The sequence below is a fragment of the Lasioglossum baleicum genome, chromosome 7 (genome assembly GCF_051020765.1).
Source record: "Lasioglossum baleicum chromosome 7, iyLasBale1, whole genome shotgun sequence".
Taxonomy (NCBI): Eukaryota; Metazoa; Arthropoda; class Insecta; order Hymenoptera; family Halictidae; genus Lasioglossum; species Lasioglossum baleicum.
This window is the reverse complement of record NC_134935.1, coordinates 8,231,525-8,254,982: the sequence shown is the minus strand read 5'-3', so window position 1 is coordinate 8,254,982 and position 23,458 is coordinate 8,231,525. Positions and strand designations below refer to the sequence as shown.

General features: G+C 39.1%; 1 protein-coding gene across 4 annotated transcripts in view; it reads right to left on the bottom strand.

The window, feature by feature from the left end:
• The window catches only part of Calx (sodium/calcium exchanger 3), a 225,698-nt gene that overhangs the window by 78,968 nt on the left and 123,272 nt on the right, over positions 1–23,458 (bottom strand). For all 4 annotated transcript variants that reach the window (XM_076427238.1, XM_076427239.1, XM_076427240.1 and 1 more), the window contains one exon: positions 17,862–18,029. In XM_076427238.1, coding sequence (XP_076283353.1) covers positions 17,862–18,029 — 168 coding nt within the window. The remainder of the gene's footprint in view (positions 1–17,861; positions 18,030–23,458) is intronic.

Genomic DNA, 23,458 nt, shown 5'->3' with positions numbered 1-23,458 from the left:
CTTTTCAACTAGAACATTTCAGGCAATTCGATCTTGGACTTATTATCTTAAGCACTTGAGCCAATTTAATGTTGAACCCATTATATTGAACACTTCAGACAATTCAGACTTGAACTTTCAACCTGGAACATTTCAGGGAATTCAATCTTGGACTTATTATATTAACACTTGAGCCAATTTAATGTTGAATCCATTATATTGAACACTTCAGACAATTCAGACTTGAACTTTCCACCTGGAACATTTCAGGGAATTCAATCTTGGACTTATTATATTAACACTTGAGCCAATTTAATGTTGAATCCATTATATTGAACACTTCAGACAATTCAGACTTGAACTTTCAACGTGGAACATTTCAGGGAATTCAATCTTGGGCTTATTATATTAACACTTGAGCCAATTTAATGTTGAACCCATTATATTGAACGGTTGGCAGGCGAACATATTATATTGAACACTTCAGACAATTTAGACTTGAACTTTCCAACTAGAACATTTCAAACAATTCAATCTTGGACTTACTATCTTAAAGACTTGAGACAATTTAAAAAGTTGAACCCATTATATTGAACACTTCAGACTTGAACTTTCCAACTAGAACATTTCAAACAATTCAATCTTGGACTTACTATCTTAAACACTTGAGACAATTTAAAAAGTTGAACCCATTATATTGAACACTTCAGACTTGAACTTTCCAACTAGAACATTTCAAACAATTCAATCTTGGACTTACTATCTTAAACACTTGAGACAATTTATAAGTTGAACCCATTATATTGAACACTTCAGACAATTCATACTTGAACTTTCCATGTGGAAAATTTCAGGTAATTCAAACCCATTATGATGAACAATCCAATGAGCATGTCTTTTACAAGCAACGTTGTATTTCGAGCATACTTGAAGTGGAAGGTCTAAGACCGTAGAATTGATTGGTAAATCGAGGAGATTCGAAGAAAATGACTCGCCGCTATCTAAATCGAAAATCGCGAGCACCATGTCGCATAGCACCGATAAACAAGCGTATTTCACGGAGACCGTGTAACTTCCGCGAAAGTTTAATACGTTTTCTTGCGGTAGCGTTACATCAGCCACCGGTGCATTAACTTCGATCCCCCGATGAGATTGAATTTGCATGTTCCGCGAGGTTTCTCTTCTCTTCCTCTCTCTCCAAGCCCAATCTTCCTCTCTCGGTTTCCTTCTTTCTGCATGACCCCCCCAGCAATAAATCTTCCGTATGAAAATTACTCGAAAAAGAGTCGACAGAGAGCGCGTAATAAATCTCGGTGAAATTTCGGGGTAGACGCGTTCATCGCGGCAAAACCTCCGGGTATCTTTATGCGTTCCGTACAATATGAGACACGGAATTGGACTGGCGCGGCGCGGCGAAGAGATTCGGGGTACCTGGTTGCCTCCACTGTCTCTTCGGAGCATTTCGAGACCTCGTTGAAAGAGTGCCGGAGCTGTTTTATCTCGTTGATGGAATTCCTAATGCTGCGGGAATCTGTTTTCCTTCGATTTTTACGACGGCCGTGAAAGGTTTAATTCAGACACTCTGAATTAAACACAATTTAAGACACAATCTGAGCGCACTAAATTTATTTAAAATAACGATTGTTCTTCTGAAAGAATTGTTCTTCTCAAATCCGTGATACCTCCCATCGCCTGTTCCGAGCAGGGACAGAGATCGTGTAGGGAAATGATTTTTTTATGGCTGCGCCGTCCGCGCCGAAAGTACAAAGGATGCCGAACGTAGGAAAGGACAGCACGTAAACACGGACCGTGTGGCAGCTCGAGCTTCTTGGCCCTCGCGGGGATGCCTCGCAGTAGCAGGCGAAGGGACAGTGGTTGTAGAAATACCCAGGGAGTTAAATTTCGGTATTTTAACGTGCAATAGAGAGCACAATTCTTTTTTATCCAAGCAATGAACCTTAATGAACAAGATATTTTCCATTTAGTTCGATGATCTTTTGCCAAAAGGAATAAACGAGAAAATATTTTATTGATTAAAGATCATCGCTTGAATAAAAATAAATTGGTTTTTCAACCGAATAGATCGCGACTTTACTGTAATTTGGATCCCCGAGAAAATTTTAGAACGTCGCCAGACCCGGTTGAACATCGACAATTTTCGAAAGCAAGCTACCATCGGATATATTCCGAAACGAAACAGTTGTTGTTCTCTGTGGAGATCAGAAGAGAAAATTCTACTCGTAACAATTTCGAGCGGAGAGACGACGAGAACGTTTTAAGCCGGTGTAGGACGGGGTTTGGTGAATAATACATTGTCTGCCAGCCGAAGAATCCCCTAGGACCCCGAGACGTCGGTATGAGAAAAGCGGGGCAAAAGAAGGGAAAAGAGACGCCGACGAAAAAAGAAGCGAAGAGGAGACCTCGCGGGGGCGTAGAATGCCGCGCTTTATTTCGCCGGGCACAATCGGACAACGGCGCGAAAGCCTGCTGAACTGGCAAAAGCCCTCGAAAGCACTGTATCAAACTGCCGGAGCTTTACTTTGTTTATTCCTCCCCCGTTCTTTAGACCCGGGCCCCGGGCTCTTCTATAAATCAACGTCGCGACGGTGAATGCCGCCGCGCGTGATGCACCCTGCACTTCACCCTCGCTTGCAGTCTCGAATCGAAACGAAAATGCGGCCGGCCTTGTTCAGACGTTGGTCAAGATCGTATGTGTGCCACTCGTTTGCAGAAACGAGGTTTAAGTTGCTCTTTTTCAAGAATATCAGCACCGAAGGTAATTAACCCCTTGCCGTATCATTTTCTTTACAGCGATTAAAACGTCTTCGTCCCCAGAAATGTAGAAAATAAAAGAAAATTTATATTTTTTGTATGGCTACATTTATATTAATTCTCAAATATCGATTGCAGACGATTCAAATTTGATTTCATTTGAAAAGAAAGGGGTAGCATTCATATTTATTAGGTATTCGTATATGTGCCACTCGTTTGCAGAAGAGGTTAAAGTTGCTCTTTTTCAAGAATGTGACTATTGTATTTCTTCTTTGTTAGGATTCAAAAATGATTACTATTAGTCGCATTAGACTTCTGTTTTAACTCGTCCAACAGGTCTTTATGCAAAATAAAAATTATTTGAATCGATTGCAAGGAGCAGAAACTAAATTGAATGTTTACTTCTTCCCTCAATAATTATTTTAAAGATGATTGACATCTCTCTCTTCAGTTCTAAAAATTATCCAACAATTTCGAATTCCATCTACACAGTTTTTCTATAAATGCATAAAGATCCTCCGTCTAAGCATTGCAACGATGTGAAAGCAGTTAATGAATAGCAGACAGCTGATCGATCGACAAGCGCACGATTCGTTGAATAAACCGTGGTTGCAGGAGGTGGGTGGCCCGTAATCTTTCGGATATTTTTCTCAATTAAAAGTGTAATTCCCCGGGCAGGACTCGCGCAAAAATGAGCGCCGGCTCCTCGGGAAAATGGCGATCGATCGCGTACCACCCGGCGCGGCGCGGCGTGGCTCCAGTTGCTGGGATTGCGGCCCGCGCGGAAATTACCTGCGGAAATTTCATTTCGTCGGGTTAGGCTCTCTAATACCGGTCGAGAGCTATTGCTGTATACTGGATCGTAATAGGAAGATACGATGGACCTACTCTACGGATTATTACTACTTATCGTCCTCCGGAACGCTGCGAATTTCCTGATTCCGAATGGCTACTGCGGGATCCACCCAATCGTTCACGCTCTCGATCCTCGATCATGTGATCTTTGTTTTTCTAATCGCGTCCCATCAACACGTGGACCAACCTGTGTCCAGCGAAGATTTTTAGCTTTTTTTTCAGACCCGATTGTGCGGGTTTGTCTGAAACTAATACACCGTGATGTCCTTAAATCTTTTTAATATGACCACTGCTTTAAATTGTGCGTAGCCATTTTTATCATAAATGCATAAAATCCGCAGTCTAGAACTAGAAATGACTTGTCGCTGATTTGTTCTTTTAGAGATATTAAAGTTATAAATATGGTTTGCCGAGACATTTCCTTAGTGAACTTGTCTATTGAAGTACATATTTCAACAAAACTGGTACGAAATCTAAATAAATGCAAATTTGTCATTATTTCTGGTGGTTTCTAGTGTTAATAGGATTTTCAATAATTGTGCTGCACCAAAAGAAAGCATCGATATTTTCTCTCACATTACAATCTTAAATGAAACTATTAGATGACGTTATCGAGGGTGACTTGTTAGTTCACAATGAAAATTGCTACTGAAGGTTCCATTAAAAAGTGTTTAGCTATGTATCATAGATTTTTCATTGTTATGCTATCACCGGTTGATGATGTATGAATAAGACATCAAAGACTTTTAAGATTTCTTATTTATTTGAGTCGTTCTTTTTTGTTAGGATGTCGTTTGTCAGGATTTCTGATTTAATTAAGTATAATTGGACGAGAATGGAAAGTTTGATTGAAAAAATTTACAATTTGTTGGAAAATGAGTGTACACTTCAAAAATGTGAAAGTGAAGTAAATATATGATGTACACGAAGAGCGTAAAGCGCAGAGAAATTGAAACAACGGGATGAAGGGTGAAAGAGCGCATGAAAAGGGTAATGAACGCAAAAGCTATAACTGTGTAGGAAGCATAAAATATAAAAGTAATATGAACAACGCCGGTATAAAAATCTTTTTTATTTAACTCGTTCCTTGTGATTACACCATGGTTTCTGTGCAAAGTGAAGTTGTCCGAGGTAATTGGACGAGAATGTAGCTAATAAGTAGACAGCGGATTTTATGCATTTATGAAAAAAATGAGTATGTGTAACATAAAATATTAAAAACTATTGTAGAATTAAAAAATATTTTTATATTATTTCTAGCCTATTACATTAAGAGAGAAAATCAATTTCTATTTCACTCCAGTTTGTTGCAATTCAGGTAGTAAATTTTTATTTTGCATAAAGGTCCGCCGTCTACAAATAAGTATGCAGGCCGTGATCAAAAAAACTTCTTTTCGTTTAATTCGCAATTTTAGAATTTGTTGGAAAAGTGCAAACTTCAACAATGTGAAAGTGAAATTAATATATTATGTACAAGAAAATTTATATTTTTCGTATGTCTACGTTTATTTTAATGCTTAAATATTTATTACAAACGATTCAAATTTGATTTCATGTAAGGTCCACTGTCTACAAATAAGTATGCAGGCCGTGATCAGAAAAACTTCTTTTCGTTTAATTCACAATTTTAAAATTTGTTGGAAAAGTGTAAACATCAACAATGTGAAAGTGAAATAAATATATATTATGTATTCGAAGAGAGAGCGAAAAGCGAAGAGAAATTGAAACAACGGAATGAAGGGTAAAAGAGCGCATGAAAAGAGTAATGAACGCAAAAGCTACAAACTGTGTAGAAAGCACAAGATACAAAAGTAATATGAACAACACCGGTATAAAAAGGGGAAACGAACAACGCGCGGCTAGATTTAATAATGCAACCTCTCTGCCCCGTTTATTTTCGTTGACGGACCATGGGTAGTAGTTTTAAGCTTTGTGTCCGATGATCGGGCACGGTTTACAGCGTGCGTTTAAAATTCGCTTTGCGCGTTCCGGTCGGGAAAATGCGGGATCGGTTCCGCCGAGCAACGTTTGGATAATTGTGCATATTGATTTGTGCACGAGCTGTAAAAACGTGCACCGGAAAAGGTCCGCGTGTCGATGGAGCCGACGAGTGGAAACGAAAATTGGAATGTAAACGCGAATTCGAATTTTTTGATTATTTGCGGTTCAGTTCCGTTTTTGACAGGGAAACCAACAAATTCACCTCGTTAACTATTTACAGAGTGAACAGCGTGAAACGCGTTTTGTTTGCGTGTATATAATCGATGAATAAATGATTTAAATATAAAGGTAAACAACGTTCTTAGAGGTTCGCTTGAAATATTTTCGACGAATAATCTTCCGGCATCTTAAATTCATTGTTTCATCAACATAAAATCGTGCTACCAGTAAAACGAAACTGTGTGCTCTCGCATTTTCATCTGCAACACAAACCATCCCCTGCACCGTGCTGGACAAAAATGTGCCAGCCGTGCAATTCATTTCAATAATCACCGGCTCCGTTTTAATTTCACCGTCTCCTCCGATCATAATTACCAGTGTACACGTTCGCTAAAGATATTTGCATCGCGAATTATTCCCGGCAGCATCGCAGAAGCATTCCAGAGCCAAATGGGGATCTGTAATTTGCTTTTCGCCGATGGAAATTAGAATTTCATTGCTCGCAAAAAGCTGTGCGACGAGATTCGCGTATCTGCGCGAATTCTATGTTATTCATTGCGAACGGAACTGCCCCCTCCGAATTTTTGGGGTCGTTGGATCTGACCATTGTGTCCCTTATTTGTTAGGATTCTCTCTTTTAGCTTGTCCAATAACTTTCTTTTATTTATTACTAGACTGCGGATCTTTAAAATTATCTGCATCGATTGCAAGATACTAAATTGAATGTTATTTCTTCCTTTAATGATTTTAATAGAGGAAGAATCATACATTGACATGTTCAATTAAAAAAAATTTTCAACAATTTTGAATTTCGTCTGTTCAATTTTCCTATAAATTATGAATGCATAAAATCCGCGTCTAATGATAGGGTTTGATTGGTATACTGTTTTCTTGCCGATGTCGAGGGTTTTTGGGAAAATTGATTGTGAGGGGGTGAACTCTGTGGGAAATTGGGGGGTGTTCATTTGTGCAAAATAAAAATTGTCTGCATCGATTGCATAAATAGAAACCAAATTGAATGTTATTTTACATAATAGAGGAGAAATTATATATTGACATCTTCAGAATTTTTTAAATTTTCCAACAATTTTGAATTTCATTTAGTCAATTTTTCTATAAATGCATAAAGATCCGCGCTCCATTTATTACAAAATAACCAATCCAATTATTTAATCATTTATTTAATTCTTATTTGGACTAACTTCTGAAAATTGTAGTATGATATACATAGATCGTTGAGTTTTCTATTTTCGCACATCCATACGAATTTCTTGGAATGCAAATTCTGGATGGCATTCGCATAATTCGCGACGCACACACCGCCCCGCTCTTTATCTGGTTCTCAAGCAGGTCTCGTCCACCTTTCGCAGTCTATAATTCTCATTTCTGCAGGTTTTTCCACCGGAACTTCCACGCCGTTGACTGTCTTATCTCCACGGTGCTTTTCCGCGTGCTTTTCCCGCCGGTTCCGCGGGAAAATTGCTCGAATAAAGTTCCTTTTCAGCGGAACGGTGCCGCGAGGACGGTCCTCGACGCCTCGAGAGCCATTTATCGATCGAGATGTCGAGGATCTTTGCTCGGATAAGCGTTTTCGGCTCGGGAGAAACTCGTCGCGTGAAAATCTACGGGAAAACTGTCGGGGAAACAGCGCGGACGAGACTGGAAGCCGACGTGCTCGAAAAATATTGGGATTTTCGACGCGAGCGTTCCTTTATCAGTTTTGACAGTCTCGATTCGTTAAACAATAAATGCATTTCATACAAAAATGTTTTTACATATTCCGTGAAGTCCACTGAATTTTCTAAGCTCCACATTCGTACATTCTAGAATATTTTCGGGGAAGAACGAACTAAGAAAGACGAATAAAAAAGCCGAAGCTAATTAGCTGGACAAAACTCATCAAGTAATTCCTTAAGTCGGTAGACTTGTTTCCAGGATTGCAAGGATGTTGATGGAATTTTGAGACACCCTGTATAACAGTAGTTTTAAATTCCTCTAAGCTATTTACTGTTTTAAATTACAACTATTAATTTTTTCCATAGATGCATAAAGATCCGCAGTCTAGTAATCATAGACTGCGAATCTTTATGCAAAATTTAAAATGTCTGCATTGATTGCAAGACAGAGGAGCGAAATAAAAATTTCTTTCTTCTTTTAATTGTCTAATAAAGCTGAAACCAATACACATTGATGTCTTGAAATCTTTTTAATATGTTCACTGCTGTAAATTGTGTCAGCCATTTTTGTGATACATAACTGCGTAAAGATCCATAGTCTAGTAATCACAAAGAAGGTTTTGTCCATCTAACACCTCGAGTCGCAGTACTGTGCAACGGTTGAAAATGTTCGCCACCAGCTTTAAGAATCGAGCTCCATGACCAAGAGGTTAAGAGCGCACATAATTTTCCCAGGGGCACCTAATACACAGAGCATGGTCCAGACTCGAATGAATAGACCCAGCTTGGGACAGCGTTAATAGACCGGTCGATCTCTCCTGCGAAAAAAAAAATACGAGGCTCCGATTGAAACGATAAATCAGATGGGGGATGAAGACGTACACCGGCAAGGTCGCTCGATATCGGAGGCGAGGAGATCCGCCCCCGCACTCGCCCGACCGATGACTCGCCAGGGAAAAATGATACAGTAACTGTACCTCGTGATTAACGTGATAGATCACGTTGCGGCTATCAATCACTGCGTCCTATGTACACGGGAAAAGTAAGCGAGTGAAAGATACCCATGGAAAGAGTTGTTTTTTATAATTAATATCTGTCTGTTGATGTTCTTTTTCCACGTGTCAAACATTCAGCTGTATAGGGCAAACATTTAGCTGTTATTCGCTGTTTAATTCGTTCAGATAGCTTGTACGGAACTCGAGAAACAACAATTAATATTTCACGAGAAAAATAAACTGAGAGAGATACTTTTAGAAAGTGTTGTTTTTTGTAATTAATATCTGTCTGTTATTGTACTTTCTCTACGTGTCAAACATTCAGCTGTATAGGGCAAACATTTAGCTGTTATTCGCTGTTTAATTCGTTCAGATAGCTTGTACGGAACTCGAGAAACAACAATTAATATTTCACGAGAAAAATAAACTGAGAGAGATACTTTTAGAAAGTGTTGTTTTTTGTAATTAATATCTGTCTGTTATTGTACTTTCTCTACGTGTCAAACATTCAGCTGTATAGGGCAAACATTTAGCTGTTATTCGCTGTTTAATTCGTTCAGATAGCTTGTACGGAACTCGAGAAACAACAATTAATATTTCACGAGAAAAATAAACTGAGAGAGAGATACCTTTAGAAAGTGTGGTTTTTTATAATTAATATTTGTCTGTTATTGTGTTCTTTTTCTACATTTTACAAGCGACAGAAGGAAACGAAAACATTCACCAATATACAAAACAAACATTTAGCTATTATTCACTATTTAATTCGTTCAGATATCTTGTGCAGAACTCGAGAGACAACAATTAATATTTCACGAGAAAATGAACTGAGAGAGAGATACCTTTAGAAAGTGTTTTTTGTAATTAATATCTGTCTGTTAATGTTCTTTTTATACATTTCAGAAGCGACAGAAGAAAACGGAAACATTCAGTAATATATACATATATATAAATATATATATATATATATATATATATATATATATATATATATATATATATATATATATAGAGAGAGAGAGAGAGAGAGAGAGCAGACATTTATTAATAATTCACCTTTTAATTCGACCATTTTACAGATCCCAGCTGCTGCACCAAGCGTGCCTAATTTATTATACAATTTGGTAGAGAATTTCCGACAGTTTCGAGGTGTTTTACAAGTCTGAAGCCTGTAATTACCTGTTGAGAAATATTTGTGAATCAAGCGATGCCCGTGTCAGCAAAGACCGCTCCCAAAGGAAATAAACAGGAAATTTGATGCGCGTAGGTGCGTGGCCGGACGCGTAAGTTCGCGCGCAAATTATTACCTCGAGGGCGTGTCGGGAACACACTTCACTCTGCTCGAGCTTTCATCGAGTGGCTGTCGACCTCGGCGCGATCGATTCTCAATCGAAAACCCACCTACGAATCCGCATAATCCGGTGGATGGAGGAAAAACCACTTTATACCTCGAAACCACTAGATTTCGATGGAGGACTCCTTGCCCGGAGCCAGCTTTGCTCTATCGTTCCGATTTATCGCGATCTTCGATCCCCATCGATCTGCATATTATGATTTGGAATCGTTGCGCTCGTATTCGCGAACATTGAAACTTTTCATATCCATCAAACGAGATCTCTAGCACGAACCTTTTTAGTTTAGTGTACAAATTATCTTGATTTAATTTCTACCATAAAAAAAGCTTTTTAAAAACCACGTTTATGTTAAAATGCACTAAAAAGGAGAAAATAATTTTTTTAGACATTAGTCACTATAGATAAAAGCGTGGAGCGCTGAACTATATTGACGTAATCTTCGTTCGGCCAGTGGAGTGGGGTGAGTCGGAGTGGGAACACGTAGTGAAGTAGGGAGGGCTGGCGCGTGGAGTGGGGATCGCTGAACGCGATGACGTAGTACTGAGCGTCGCGCGACCAGGTGTGACGGTTAATATTAACATTTTTTTTTCTCCTGAAACGCTCGGTTTTTTTAAAAATTTGTTTTTTAATATTGCATTGTCATCCAGTTCTGAGCTACGTTTAAAGTTTCAAGTCTCTAGCTCATCCGGAAGTGGTTTAAAATTCGATTACAAGATTTGACGCAAACAACGACGACAACTCGGCAAGCTAATATTTATAAGCGTGGTAAAAATTGCTCAGTCAGTAAGAGAAATTTTGTTCCTGATTTTCGTTTTTATGAAAATCGTTTTTATAAAATTCGAGAAAACAGGGACTTTTATAACGATCCACTGGCTCTGATAATTGCGAGTACAAATGAAACTTATTTTGTAAAGAAATTCGATGCGAAATTCCTAAGGGTTCCTGTTAAAAAATGCCGAGTGTTTTTATTGCTCCGCGTAACCCAATATTTCGAGGATTAAATTCGATGAGGGCGGGCGTTCAATTAGGGGGAAAAGCTTGTTTGTAACTCGATTATGTATGAACCGGCGGTATTGAATTAATTTATGTATTTCTGTAACATCGGTTATTATTGGAAACGAAATGTTTTGTTTCTGGATTAAATTTACCCGGCTGGAGCTCACTGCTGGTAAATTGTTTTCGCTAATCATATGTCTGTTTCCCTCGCTAATTGGCGGCTCATTAGCGCACATTCCCTCGTTTTTCATTAATTCTGTCGTCTTTTTTTTCAAATGCGCAAAGTTATAATTCAGTTTATTTCATGGTTTCCGCTGTTTAACTGCATACGTACACAGTCTCCGCAACAAAGGCAAATAAAAATATTAATGATGTACATTTTTCACGAGGACTCTCGCGGAAATAGAGCAATAGACTCCTTGAGAATATTGGAAAAAGTTTCGTTCGAACCCACGGCAGTTTTAATCTCGAGAATTATTTAATTGATCCCCCGTACTGGTGACGCAAAAGTTGCAGGATTTATGGGTCGAGAATGGTCCTTCGAAGCTTATGCAATTTTTATTATATCTCGTGGGATTTTTATCTCAGTCTTTCGCGATAAGAGTAGAACCAAGCTGCAATTTCTTCGCTTCGAGATATGAAATAAACACGTAAACATAAATAACTTGGTAGAAACAAAGTTTATGCAAAATTCATGCAATGAATATCTTCTGTGTCGGGGATGTAGATTCATCGTCTGCTGCCATAACAATAATTCTTCCGCACTTTATGCGACATTGTTAATATTTTATCCGCGTGTGTACCGAAGGAAAGTTTTGAAAGATCAAACTTTCGAGCTCGATGATTTATCGCGCTCGAACTGTAAAGATTATAAATAGACTGCGGATCCTCATGAATTTATAGGAGAATTGAGTAGATGAAATTCGAAAATGTTGGAAAATTTCCAAAATTTATGTCACACACACTTTAAATCAGAATAACTATTTTATGAATGGACCAAACGACTTCAATTTGGAGCTTTATGCATGTATAGGAAAATTGAGTAGACGAAATTCGAAATTGTTGGAAAATTTTCGAAATTTAAGATGTCACACACACTTTACATTAGAATAACTTTTTTATGAATGGACCAAACGACTTCAATTTCTCAGTAAGGCCAGATGAATTAGTTTAGTAAACGACGTCTAATAAAAATGTTGAAAAAATGCATTTGGTCGGAATTGTGAAAAACAATAGCAAAAATTGATTTTCACAACTTTTTTTAGCTGTGCCAATAACGAAAATTTCAAAGATGTGTTTTGTAATCTCGTATGAATTATATACGTTCTGAAAATTTCATTGAAATTGGTTTTGAAATTGAACGATCAAAGGTGGTAAAAATAGCAATTTTTCTTCGGTCTACAACTACCAGTTTTACCCACTCTTGATCGTTTATAATTCGTAAACCCGTTAACCAATTTCAATGAAATTTTCAGCATGTGTATAACTAACATAGATCTACAAAACATATATTTTAAATTTTCATCAAGGAACATTTTAAGCAATGCCTTTTTCTATTTTTGCGTGTGACCTTGTAAATTATAATTTTTGGAAAATCTTTTTTTCACATCATTTCAGCTTCTAATTGATTATAAAAAATCAGGTCGTTTGGTACAATTATAAAGAAAAGTTATTAGTTTTTAAAAGGTGTACGAATACTTTGTACACCCATTGTACTTATTTCCCGTAGGAAAAAATCCTACAAACCTTCCGGAACACTACAATATAACGTGCTCAGACCTCCAGCGGTAACTTTTTAATCGACCAAACAATTTCTCGCAAACAGTCTTTACAGCGCACCCCGAGCATCAGCACAGTCAATTCGCCCCCGTGGCCACGATCATTAATTCTTTTACACCCGTTACAACGACCCCCATCAGATCACTATCTCCGAGCTGGAAGGTTCCGCCAGGATTCTTGGGGTAAGGTGTCCCCGAGCGTGGATTCAGCAAGCTTGTAAAGAGAAATTTCTCTGCTCTCTTTTTCTCTTCAGGGGTGGCCTTTACCGTCGGAATTGCCGAGGCCGGGACGTTAATTTTACGGCCGGCCGTTCGTCCCTCTACATCGGAAGATGTAAAACATCTCTTATGCTATCCCCGTGCAAGCCTCATCTATCTCGTCGTTATTCCACCCCCCATTTTACGCGAGTCGTCAACTGGATGGCGATTTAAAAAGCTTCGCGCGGAAACCATTTCTCCGTCGCGCCACGTACAAAAAAGAAGAGAATCGACTGGAAAATTGATTAGAATCCGCGATGAAAAATTGATCGACAAGTCCACGCTTGGTCCGTGGGAATGCCGTTGAATCTCGTTTCGTTTTCGCGTCGCATGCGAACCGGCCGCTTTCGCCAATTAATTACTCATCCCGCTCCGTCCGTGTCGCGTTCCTTTGTTGTCTCTTTTTTGTTCAGCTTACGCCAGGGAACACGAACGCTGTGAATAGTTTATCGCTGTCCCATCGGGATGCTCGTTAGATTGGTTTTATGATTATCGAGTGTCCTGCAAAAAGATAATATTTCGAAGACGTGTGCCGCACAGTGGGACAAACCGATGAATTCTGTGTTAAAATCGGGGACCGAAAATAACAGTTATTATACAATTTTTTGATAGATAATGTACACAAAATATATGTATAATATCAAGGAAAAAATTCGAAGAGCAAAGTGATTAAAAAATATCGATTTTTATACTTTTTGGTTACAAATAACAGTTATTAGTGTGCAAAAAATTGGATCCTCCTAACTAATTAGGATCCCCGATAACTGTTATCGATGAAGGAAAACTGTTTCGATTGCTCAAAGCAGTTATCGATAAGAGACGTTCATTTCGATCGCTCATAACAGTTATCGACGAGAGAAATTTATTTCAATCGCTCATAACAGTTATCGATGATCGAATTTCTTTTCACTTGTTCATAATAATTATTCAACAAGAGTTGTCAACTCTTTTTCGGATGGATTAAGCCCGTTGAAATTCATTGAGAAGGTTTCGTACAACAAGACGAATCAACAGACGATAGGAGCAACACAAAATCTGTTTGTTTGTCACACTAAATTTTGATTGTAGCAATTAATTTTACGAATCAAAAATTTATGAAATAATTGATTGTCTACCATTTGAAAGTTGTACTATTTAATAATAATTATTACAAATTTCCTTCATCAGTAACTGTTATGAGCGATTGAAATGAATTTCTCTCATTGAATAACTGTTATGAGTGATCGAAATGAATTTCTCTCAACGATAACATTTACCAACAAGAGACGAAATTTTCGGTTACTTATAATCCTTATTTGTGACCAATACGATTTTAGTCGATGAAATACTTGTTATTTTGTGACGTTTTTCGTTTTGGTTGTAACATTTATGATTCTTGGTTAAAATCAAAGAACATTTGATAGAAATGAGATGGAGCAATGATTTTTTTTTTAAATTAAATCTGAAATATTGCAGAAATGGGAAAAATAGAGAGATCGTGGTACGAACGCGTTTTTTAACCTTGAAAATCTGTGTTAAACTTGCAGAATTTCAAGAAAATTGTGGTTTATCTAATACCATGTGCGGATAAATTTTTTCTTGACTATACATCATTCCCTGTAGATTTCGTCGCGCTGATTTCAAATCTGACTGACTTCAAAATTTTTGGAAAAATCTAGAAAGGTAGAGGGAATGTCCAGCTATCGTTCACTTTTTCATTCGTTTGAATAACTTGTATAGTACTCGAGAAATGCAATTATGTTTCACAGTTACCGTGCCGAACGCGCCTACTGTAGAGTTTTGTTTGGACTTGCACAGTTTCGCGATAGTTTGCCGAGCTTTCGCGGAAGTTCACTGTGTCAAAGGAAAAACGAACGATCCGCCTGTAAGATGTTTACGAGCGTCCGATATCGAAAAGCCGGAAGAAAATGGCTGTTTACCGTTCCTGAGAGAAGCGAACGCAGCCAAGCGTTTCTGTCGACGCGAATCAGACCCCATTGCCCGGAAAATATAGAGACATTCGCGAAATGAATTCTGGCTGACTGAATCGGCACGCTTTGACGACTCGAGGACTTCTGTGGATTGGGGAAAATGCACTCTGCCGGTGTACATACACTGTACTGATTTTTCCCGATCGAATGACGACGCTTCAAGCTCGCAAACGTTGGGTCTACATTGACCCAGAATTTAGAGCCGTTCGGAGGACTCTCAAGTTACTCGTTTGGCTAAAAGAATGATCAATAGACTGCGGATCTTGATGCGGTTATGGCGAAATTGTGCAGATGAAGCACAAAATTGTTGGAAAATTTTAAAAATTGAACATTTAGTTTCCATTTCTTGCAATCGATGCAGACAATTTTTAATTTCCAGAAGGACTGCGGATCTTTTTGCATTTATGGCTTATGAAAATTTTCAAAAAAGGCTAGACTATAAGATTCGATAGAATTTGGTACAATTTTTATTTGTTTTGGATCTACAAATGCTGTAAAAATAACATTTCATTTCATTCTACTTTCTTAAAATTTGCCTATAAAAATTGGAAAATGCATGAACAGTCTACTAATGATCAATAAGCCTCTATTTGACTTATTTGTTTCACATGTTGATAAAATCCAAATTGCATCGTGTTTCGACTTATTTTAGTCGGGAAAGCGCCACGAATATAATAGTGTTATTATACATATAGATATAATATAACAGCGGAGCGTGCGCAGGAATACGATAAATTCAATACAGTATTCGCGATAGTTTTTTGCAAATATCTCGAAAACTAAAAGCGACCCCCCCCCCCTATATTGGAAAAGGAGAAAGTTGTTCAAAATGTCAATATCTATAACATATTTAAATTTTATCAAAATCGGAGTGGGCAGTACTTTTCTGTATAATTACCATAATCGTAACTGAGAACTACATGTTGTATGGCACCACACTGAAGCCATGTGAACGTTAAGACTGAACCACGCAAAATACAGAGGCACGATGTATATCAACGTTCAAAATGAATGATCGAAAAGGATCCATATCCGCATCGAAACGTTGAGAATGATTTAAAAATTTGCAAAATTGCTTGTCGGTTAAAATTTGATCGAATCCATGCGCCGGAAACATTAATGAAAAGTTAGTTACCGAAATGTTTGCAGGGGGTTGGATCCGCGACAGACACCCTGTAGATAGTCTGAGGGGGTGAGTTTCGCGCGCGATCTTTCATTGTCTCGCGTAAGAATCTGCAGAGCGAGGGGTAAGTACCGTAAGCAGACATTCCTCTCACGGAAAAGAGGTTCCCGCGGGTTTTACTGCGGACAGGTAGCGAGTTACCGGGACGTGCGGGGGGTTGGGGGTGGCCCCAAGAGCACCGACAAGCCTCGAGGAATTTTATCACGAGGAGGACTCTCCCGGGGAATGGATATCGAGGATACCCCTCACCTTTCCACTGGTGTTTGTCCTCGAAATTCGGCTCTCGAGCCGCGCCCCTACTTTCCGCCCCCGTGCACGCCTAATTCCGGTCTGTTTCGCCAACTCCAAATGTTTGAATAAAATTGTGTGGCACTTGAACCAACCCCTCTATCGTGCTTCAAACAGTAATCAATAGACAGCGGATTTTACGCATTTATGACAAAAATGAGTAGCTGTAATTTAAAAAATAAAAACCATTAGGAAAATTAACACTAAACCTACCACCATCAAATGTGACTAATGTGTATGGTATCATAAAAATAACATATAATATACAGGGTGTTTTTACCCTACGTAACACTTTTCACGATTTTTTTCCAAGTACTTGCGATAAGCTGACAAAACAATTTTTTAAACTTTTTAAAGTTGATCAGTTTTCGATTGGTTATACATTGCAATAAAAAAAAGTTCGAAGAAAATTTGTTTTATTGTCAAGGCCACCTTCAATTTTTTAAATGGCACTTCAAGGTCATCCGTAGGTCATGGTATACTAGGTCGTTGAATTCGTTTGACACGGGCTATAATACTGTTAAGTCAAAAATACAAAGTGTCATTTAAAAAATGAAGGTAACCGTGACAATACTAGAAAAAAATTTTGAACTTTTTTTTATTGCAATGTATAAACAATCGAAAACTGATCAGCTTCGTTTAAAATATTTTTTTGCTGGATTATTGCAAGTACTTGAAAAATCGTGTGAAAAGTGTTACGTAGGCCACCGTGTATATTGGAGCCAAAAATGTATTCAATCAATTCCCATGAAAACACCTTTACAATCTCAATAAATGTCAAATAAAAAATCTAAATTAGGTCATTTGGTCATCGGTTCATATTAAGAACGAAAATAAACTTCCACTTCACTCCAGTTCGTTAAAATTGAAGTAGAAAATTTCGATTTTGCCTAAACATCCGCTGTCTATTAATCAGTAAATCTGTCTCCTAAAGATACATTTCCAGCAGCTTCGATTATTTTGAAAACAGAAAAATGAAATTGTGAGTTGGAAGATGATACACCGTCAAAAAATAACACAACTTTTTAAATACCAATTAAAATCACCGATTCCCCAACAGATTTCGTCCGACACATCGTCAATCACAATCTCCCAGAATTCCTTCCCGAAAAATGCATCGCAGTAAATATGAAAAAAAAACATCCCCGAAGGCCATCTCTCAAAACGCGATTACAGCAAACTAAAAATGGCGGGTACGAACGACGGGTTTGAAAAAGATAAATCGTCGTGAACAAAACAAAACAAAACAAAACAAAAAAAAACACGGAGGATCGTTCTTTTTATCGCGTTCCCAAAAATTCGATTAGAGTCTCGGGGAGAGCGAGATATTTCCGTGGCTGCGAGTTTTCCCGAGGAATAAATGTCAGCCATCCAGCGAGCGTGAACAAACATAACTCACGCATGCCAGATCCAGGCATAGCATATGGAACCATCCCGCCATCTCTCTGCACGGTCTGTGTGTGTCCTGTCTCGAGTCGTGGAAAGAGTCTATTCGTTTCGGTAAGAGTGGCATCGCGTTGGATAGAGAGGAGAGGATAGAGAGGAGAGGATAGAGAGAAGGTTAGGTAAGGCTAGGTTTGGATTGCATCGACTTACCCGTCGGCGGGACAAAGGCGAACAACACCTTCCAGAATATCGTGACGGAGTGCATGAGATAGTCCATGGTGGATGGGGCTGCTGCCTCACCTGCACCCTCGCCCTCTTCCTCGTCGCCGCCGCTCACGGTCAACGCCTCCGTGAACTGCTCTCGCCAGGAACTGGTGCCTGAAATGCAAGAAAATATTTTCGTTAGTTTCGCATTTTCCCCGGGATTCGTCTGCAGCGGGGCTGTGATTTTTTCCGGAATTTTTAGAGCGTATGAAAATAGATATTCAGAATAGAACGTAGTATTGTGTACGCGACAGGTCAACCCTTGACACTCCGCATTCCGAATCTTCGTTTCATCTTGAGGATCTTCATTTTGCATCGAGCTAATCAAATTCGGAGCACGATCGAGCCGAAACGAACAAGCGTAATTAATTCAGCAAACTCGTCGAGAAGCTTTACATTGAGAGGATGAGTGGTCGCTCAATGTGCCACAACTTTCTAATCATGGGAACCGCAACGACTTGCCAACGATCGCAGAATTCGGTAGCTCGTCGACAACAAAAACCTGAACCCCTGGTCTGTGTCGATGAACTTCCAAGGTTTTTTGCCGATGCGAACCGTTCTCCACCGAGTCGCCGCCGTCTGCCGCGATGGTTTTTGCTGCGAGCAATAAATCAGCTCCACACCGCCTGGGAATGCAAATGCGTCGCCAACTTTGCTACTTTTCGGATATATTCGACCCGATTCCCCCTTCCAGCGGGGAGGAATATAGCACAGCGAATACTCGTACCATCGCTTGCGAACATGTTCAAAACTTTGAATTTTTCGATCAGATCGAATACAATAATGAATGGGATTTGAAGAACGCAAGCCAGTTATTCAGCAATTATTTTATTTTGTGTCTCAGCTGTGCTATTTAACGAACTGTTTCATTCTACATGATTCACTCCGCTCCTCCTGTTTTGCTTTTTATATATTTCGTGTACTCTTTCCATTTATTCCAGCGGGGAGGAATATAGCACAGCAAATACTCGTACTATAGTTTGCGAACATGTCCAAAAAACTTTGAACTTTTGTTACAATTTTTAATAGAATCTTTGATACGAAAAGATCGAATACAATAATTCAGCAAATGAAATAACAAATACTTGTATTATAGCTTGCGAACACATCCGAAAAACTTTGAACTTTTGTTACAATTTTTAATAAAATCTTTGATACGAAAAGATCGAATACAATAATTCAGCAAATGAAACAGCAAATACTCGTACTATAGTTTGCGAACATGTCCAAGATATTTTGATCTTTTATTATAATACAATTTTTAATAAAATCTTTGATATGAAAAGATCGAATACAATAATTTAGCAAATGAAACAGCAAATACTCGTACTATAGCTTGTGAACATGTCCAAAAAACTTTGAACTTTTATTATAGTACAATTTTTAATAGAATCTTTGATACCATTTTGGAATACAATAATGAATGAGATTTGAAGAACGCAAGCCAGTTATTCAGTGGTTATTTTATTTTGTGTTTCAGCTGAGCTGTTTAACGAACTGTTTCATTCTACACTGCACGACCTTGTTTTGCTTTTTATATTGTGCGCGCTCTTTTCATTTATACCCTATGAACAGTTTTGTTTTCCGCTGTAGCTTTTCATTCCGACCGATCTTGACAACGAACAAAGCTTCCCTCGATCCTCTGTCACATAGTATGGATCAGGGCTTATCCAGCTGGCAAGGGACGTGTCGAGATTGCCGGGAAAGTCACCGACAGCTTGAATGCTGGGAAATCGGAAAAGGGTTGGCTCACCGTTCAATTCCGTCGAATCTATCGAATCTCCAGACAGATGATGTTTATCCCGAAACACGAGCACGTCGAGGGCGAGTGTGTTTTACCAATCTCAAGCTTTTGCATATATATTTTCAACACAGTACAGAATTGACACTCCTATTTTCCTATGCCTCGGAATATTTCCCAACACTAATAATCTCTTGCCACTTGTTGTAAATCAATATATTGCATGGTGACATATTCGTGGCATTTTTCTGATTAAAACGAGTCCAAACACGACATCCTTCCGACCATATTCACCTGTGCAATTCACGAAACAGTAGAATCTCGATTATGCGAACCGACGCTATCAGAGTCCTCCATTATCTTCATCGAGAGTAAACATGATCCGAATTGTGTCGTGTTTGGGCTCATTTTAACCAGAAAAATGTCACGAATGCACTGGTAGAAGTTTCATTGAAAAATAATTATGAACAACAATTAGGCAACATTTATTTTAACATTCTGCTTAAGTACAACTGTCGAAACCACTATTTCTATGGATCCTACTACTCGGAGCATAATATGCGAGCTGGAAAACTCTTTTCAGATCCCTTAAAACGAACTGACGAAGCACAATAGACCAGGCTTTCAAGATTCGTAAAGTTGAATGGGAATCCGATTCGAAGAAACTCGGTCAGCGAATGTTATCGAACAGTATCGTCGACACAGCATCCTATCGGTGCGTCTACTTGTATAATGATCTTAGTACATGCAAATTTATTCAAGATCTCCGTAAACAAGGTTGAGAGAGCGATTGTAGTCCTAAAACCGGAGGTACCCCGAACTCTTTTCATCGGGCAAGAGCTACTCCGCTCAAGTGCTCATACTGCGCTTGTTGAGCGGCCGCTGATGCACCACTGGAACGTTTCGAGCATCCCCTAACCGCTTATTACCGAGAAGCTTCTCCTATGGAATCGGCTCGAAAGATAACTCTGCTCCGGGAACAAATTAACGGGGAAAGATGAAGACAAAGAGAGGAGAGTTTTAGAAGTTGAATAGTTTTACGAACGCGTGCAGTCGCGAAACTTTTACAACGTTGCTTCTTACTTTCGTGACTGAACTTTCCACGGTTGCACGATTGAACGGTAGTTGGGCATTAATCAATTAAAATTATAACCAACATTGAGTGATTAATGATAATCATTGGAAAATGGACGATTGATTCGATCGATTGATGAAGTTAATCGTCAATCGTTGATTAAAAGAAGAAATCATCGAAAAATCGGAGACTGATTTAATCAATCGTTCAAGTTAATCGCCACACGGTCTATCCATAAATTGTAATAAGGAGAGAGAGAGAGAGAGAGAGAGAGAGAGAGAGAGAGAGAGAGAGAGAGAGAGAGAGAGAGAGAGAGAGAGAGAGAGAGAGACAAAGAGCGGAGATGGAGAATTGACAGAAATACATCTCAACAAAAACTCGGATTACATTTTTTTCAGTATGCATACAATTTTGATTCCGTATTTAATTTCGAAAATGCAGAAGTTAATCATTAATAAATTATCCGATTGACGGTTACAATTGAAAAGAATGTAATTTTTAACCGCAATTTACTTTAAGGAGTTTAATTGTTAATTGGGATTAACGATTGAAGTAGAAATTTATTTGTCAATCGTTCATTAAACTTTCGCCCAACTCCGATCTGAGGTTTACAAGGTTTAATAAAGAAATACGCGGAATTTGCTAACCGTATATTCGCTTGCTGAACCATTATTCCGAATGCGAACGAATGGACTGAGACCGGTAATAAAATAGCAACTTCTAGTATCTTCTATTTTTCGACGGTTTCGTAGTTAGAATTTTACATATCATCTCTTCCTGCACGAAATAACAAATTCAAATTAGAACATCCGTATTCCAACCTCGTTAAATCGTGTGAAATCGACTTTACTGGAATAATAGACGTTTAAGGCAAAAATGAGCGGGCGTAATTTGAAACAGTAGAAAGGTTACAATGATTGAAGAGTGCTAATCTATTTTTCTCAGCTGGTTAAAATGATTACAGTAAGAATAAACTGTTTATATGGCTCCAGTCCAATAATCAGCGCACTATTCGTTGACAGTAAAAAGAACTAGAAGTAAAAGATGACAATCTTGTTAATGAATCTTGTAAGTGACGAAAAAATTCAATTTCTACCATAATACAATCAAGAAACGTGTGATTCTTTAATAAAAAAGAAATAGTTGCGGTTAATTACCGTAACTAATACATTACTACGTTAGTAGTAGTCTACTAGTACACCGATCGAATGGAGCACCCATCCGCCTCGAAAGTCAACGAAACGCTTCAACTCGAGCGAATGTCAACAGTCAAAAATTGTCCCCGTCCAATCAGAACTTCGTTAGCGGAGGATTAAATTAACGAGGCGCTGCAGGTACTTCGCGCGAGTTCGGATGTTGCGATAAAGTCGGATTAAAGAATGTTTCGAGCGAACAAACGAAAAAGCGGCACAGCTCGGCGGACATGGATAAACACGACTTCGTCTCCGACGTTAAACAGATTAAAACTCGGTCGAACTAATTTCCAAGAGAGAGAGAGAGAGAGAGAGAGTGAGAGAGAGAGAAGAAGAAGAAGGATAGCAAGGACGCGGCAAAATAATGCGATAAAGCAGCGTTGATAATTCCGTTTCCGGGGTCGTGCCTTCGGGGACGTCGATGCACCCCTGTTCGAACTTACGTCGACGTCCCTTTGAAGAGTTTCCTCCTCTCCGTTCTCCACGATCTACCACGAATACGATCAAAGTGTCTAGATGAAGGCGCGCAATAAATAAAAATCTCCCTTTTCCTTCTGGAAAGCTCGTAAGAAAGAAGTGTCATACGTTTTTTCGGGAGCCAGCTTGCCAATTAAAGGAATCCCTAAATCTTTCCCGGGGACAAGATCCTATCGGTCCGGCAAGAAATACCGAGCCACATGCGGGGTGATCTTGTAGGAGATCCTTTCCTCGTGCTTCTATGCTCGAACATCTCGCCTTCTTGCTCCGGAACTCGTCAGCAACGTCTAATCCCATCGTGGATATCCTTTCTTACCTAGCGACATCTTTTTCTCTTAATTCGCGAGGCAATTCCGTTGCTCGAGCGAGCACAATTGTCGTCTGCCCTGCACCATACTGTCCTAGAACCAGCCATTTTATTTTATCTTAGCGTTCTTCATTCTCCTTTTCACTTCGAAGTCGAACCGCACTGTCGCAACCATCTTCTCTCCCTTTTTTTCGACAGCTACTTTCTCGTTCGGGAGAATAACGTCGCGAACAGCAGATTTCCAGGGAGAACGGTTGATCGACCGTCGAATCTTCAGCGCCACTATCGCCGGAACAGTTTCCCCGGGAGGAACACAAGATTCCCTGGGATTTACATCCGAATCGCGAATTCTCTATCTCGGTATCGTTCACGTGCACGACACAGACACAACACGGTGAATCGCAATCGTTAACGCAGCCGAAGTTTGCTAGTGCGATTTCCACGTTGATCTCGACCCAGACAGCATCTCCTATCTGCTCTCTATCTTAAAACGGTGGCTTGTATCGAGCTTGTCGTTAATGCGATTGCAGCTCCCATCGGAGCAACGTAATTTGCCCTGTGACTCGCCTGAGAATCGTTATGCGAATTCAGTCCGAATTATAATATGGATACAATCAGTTTTGATGATGGAAAAACTTTATCGTCACTTTTTAAGCCTTCCGAGCCGATGGACGTACGACGTACGTCCTCACGATCTATCGTATGCGGACGAACGAGGTACGGTGTACGTCCTGATGAATTTTCGTCTTT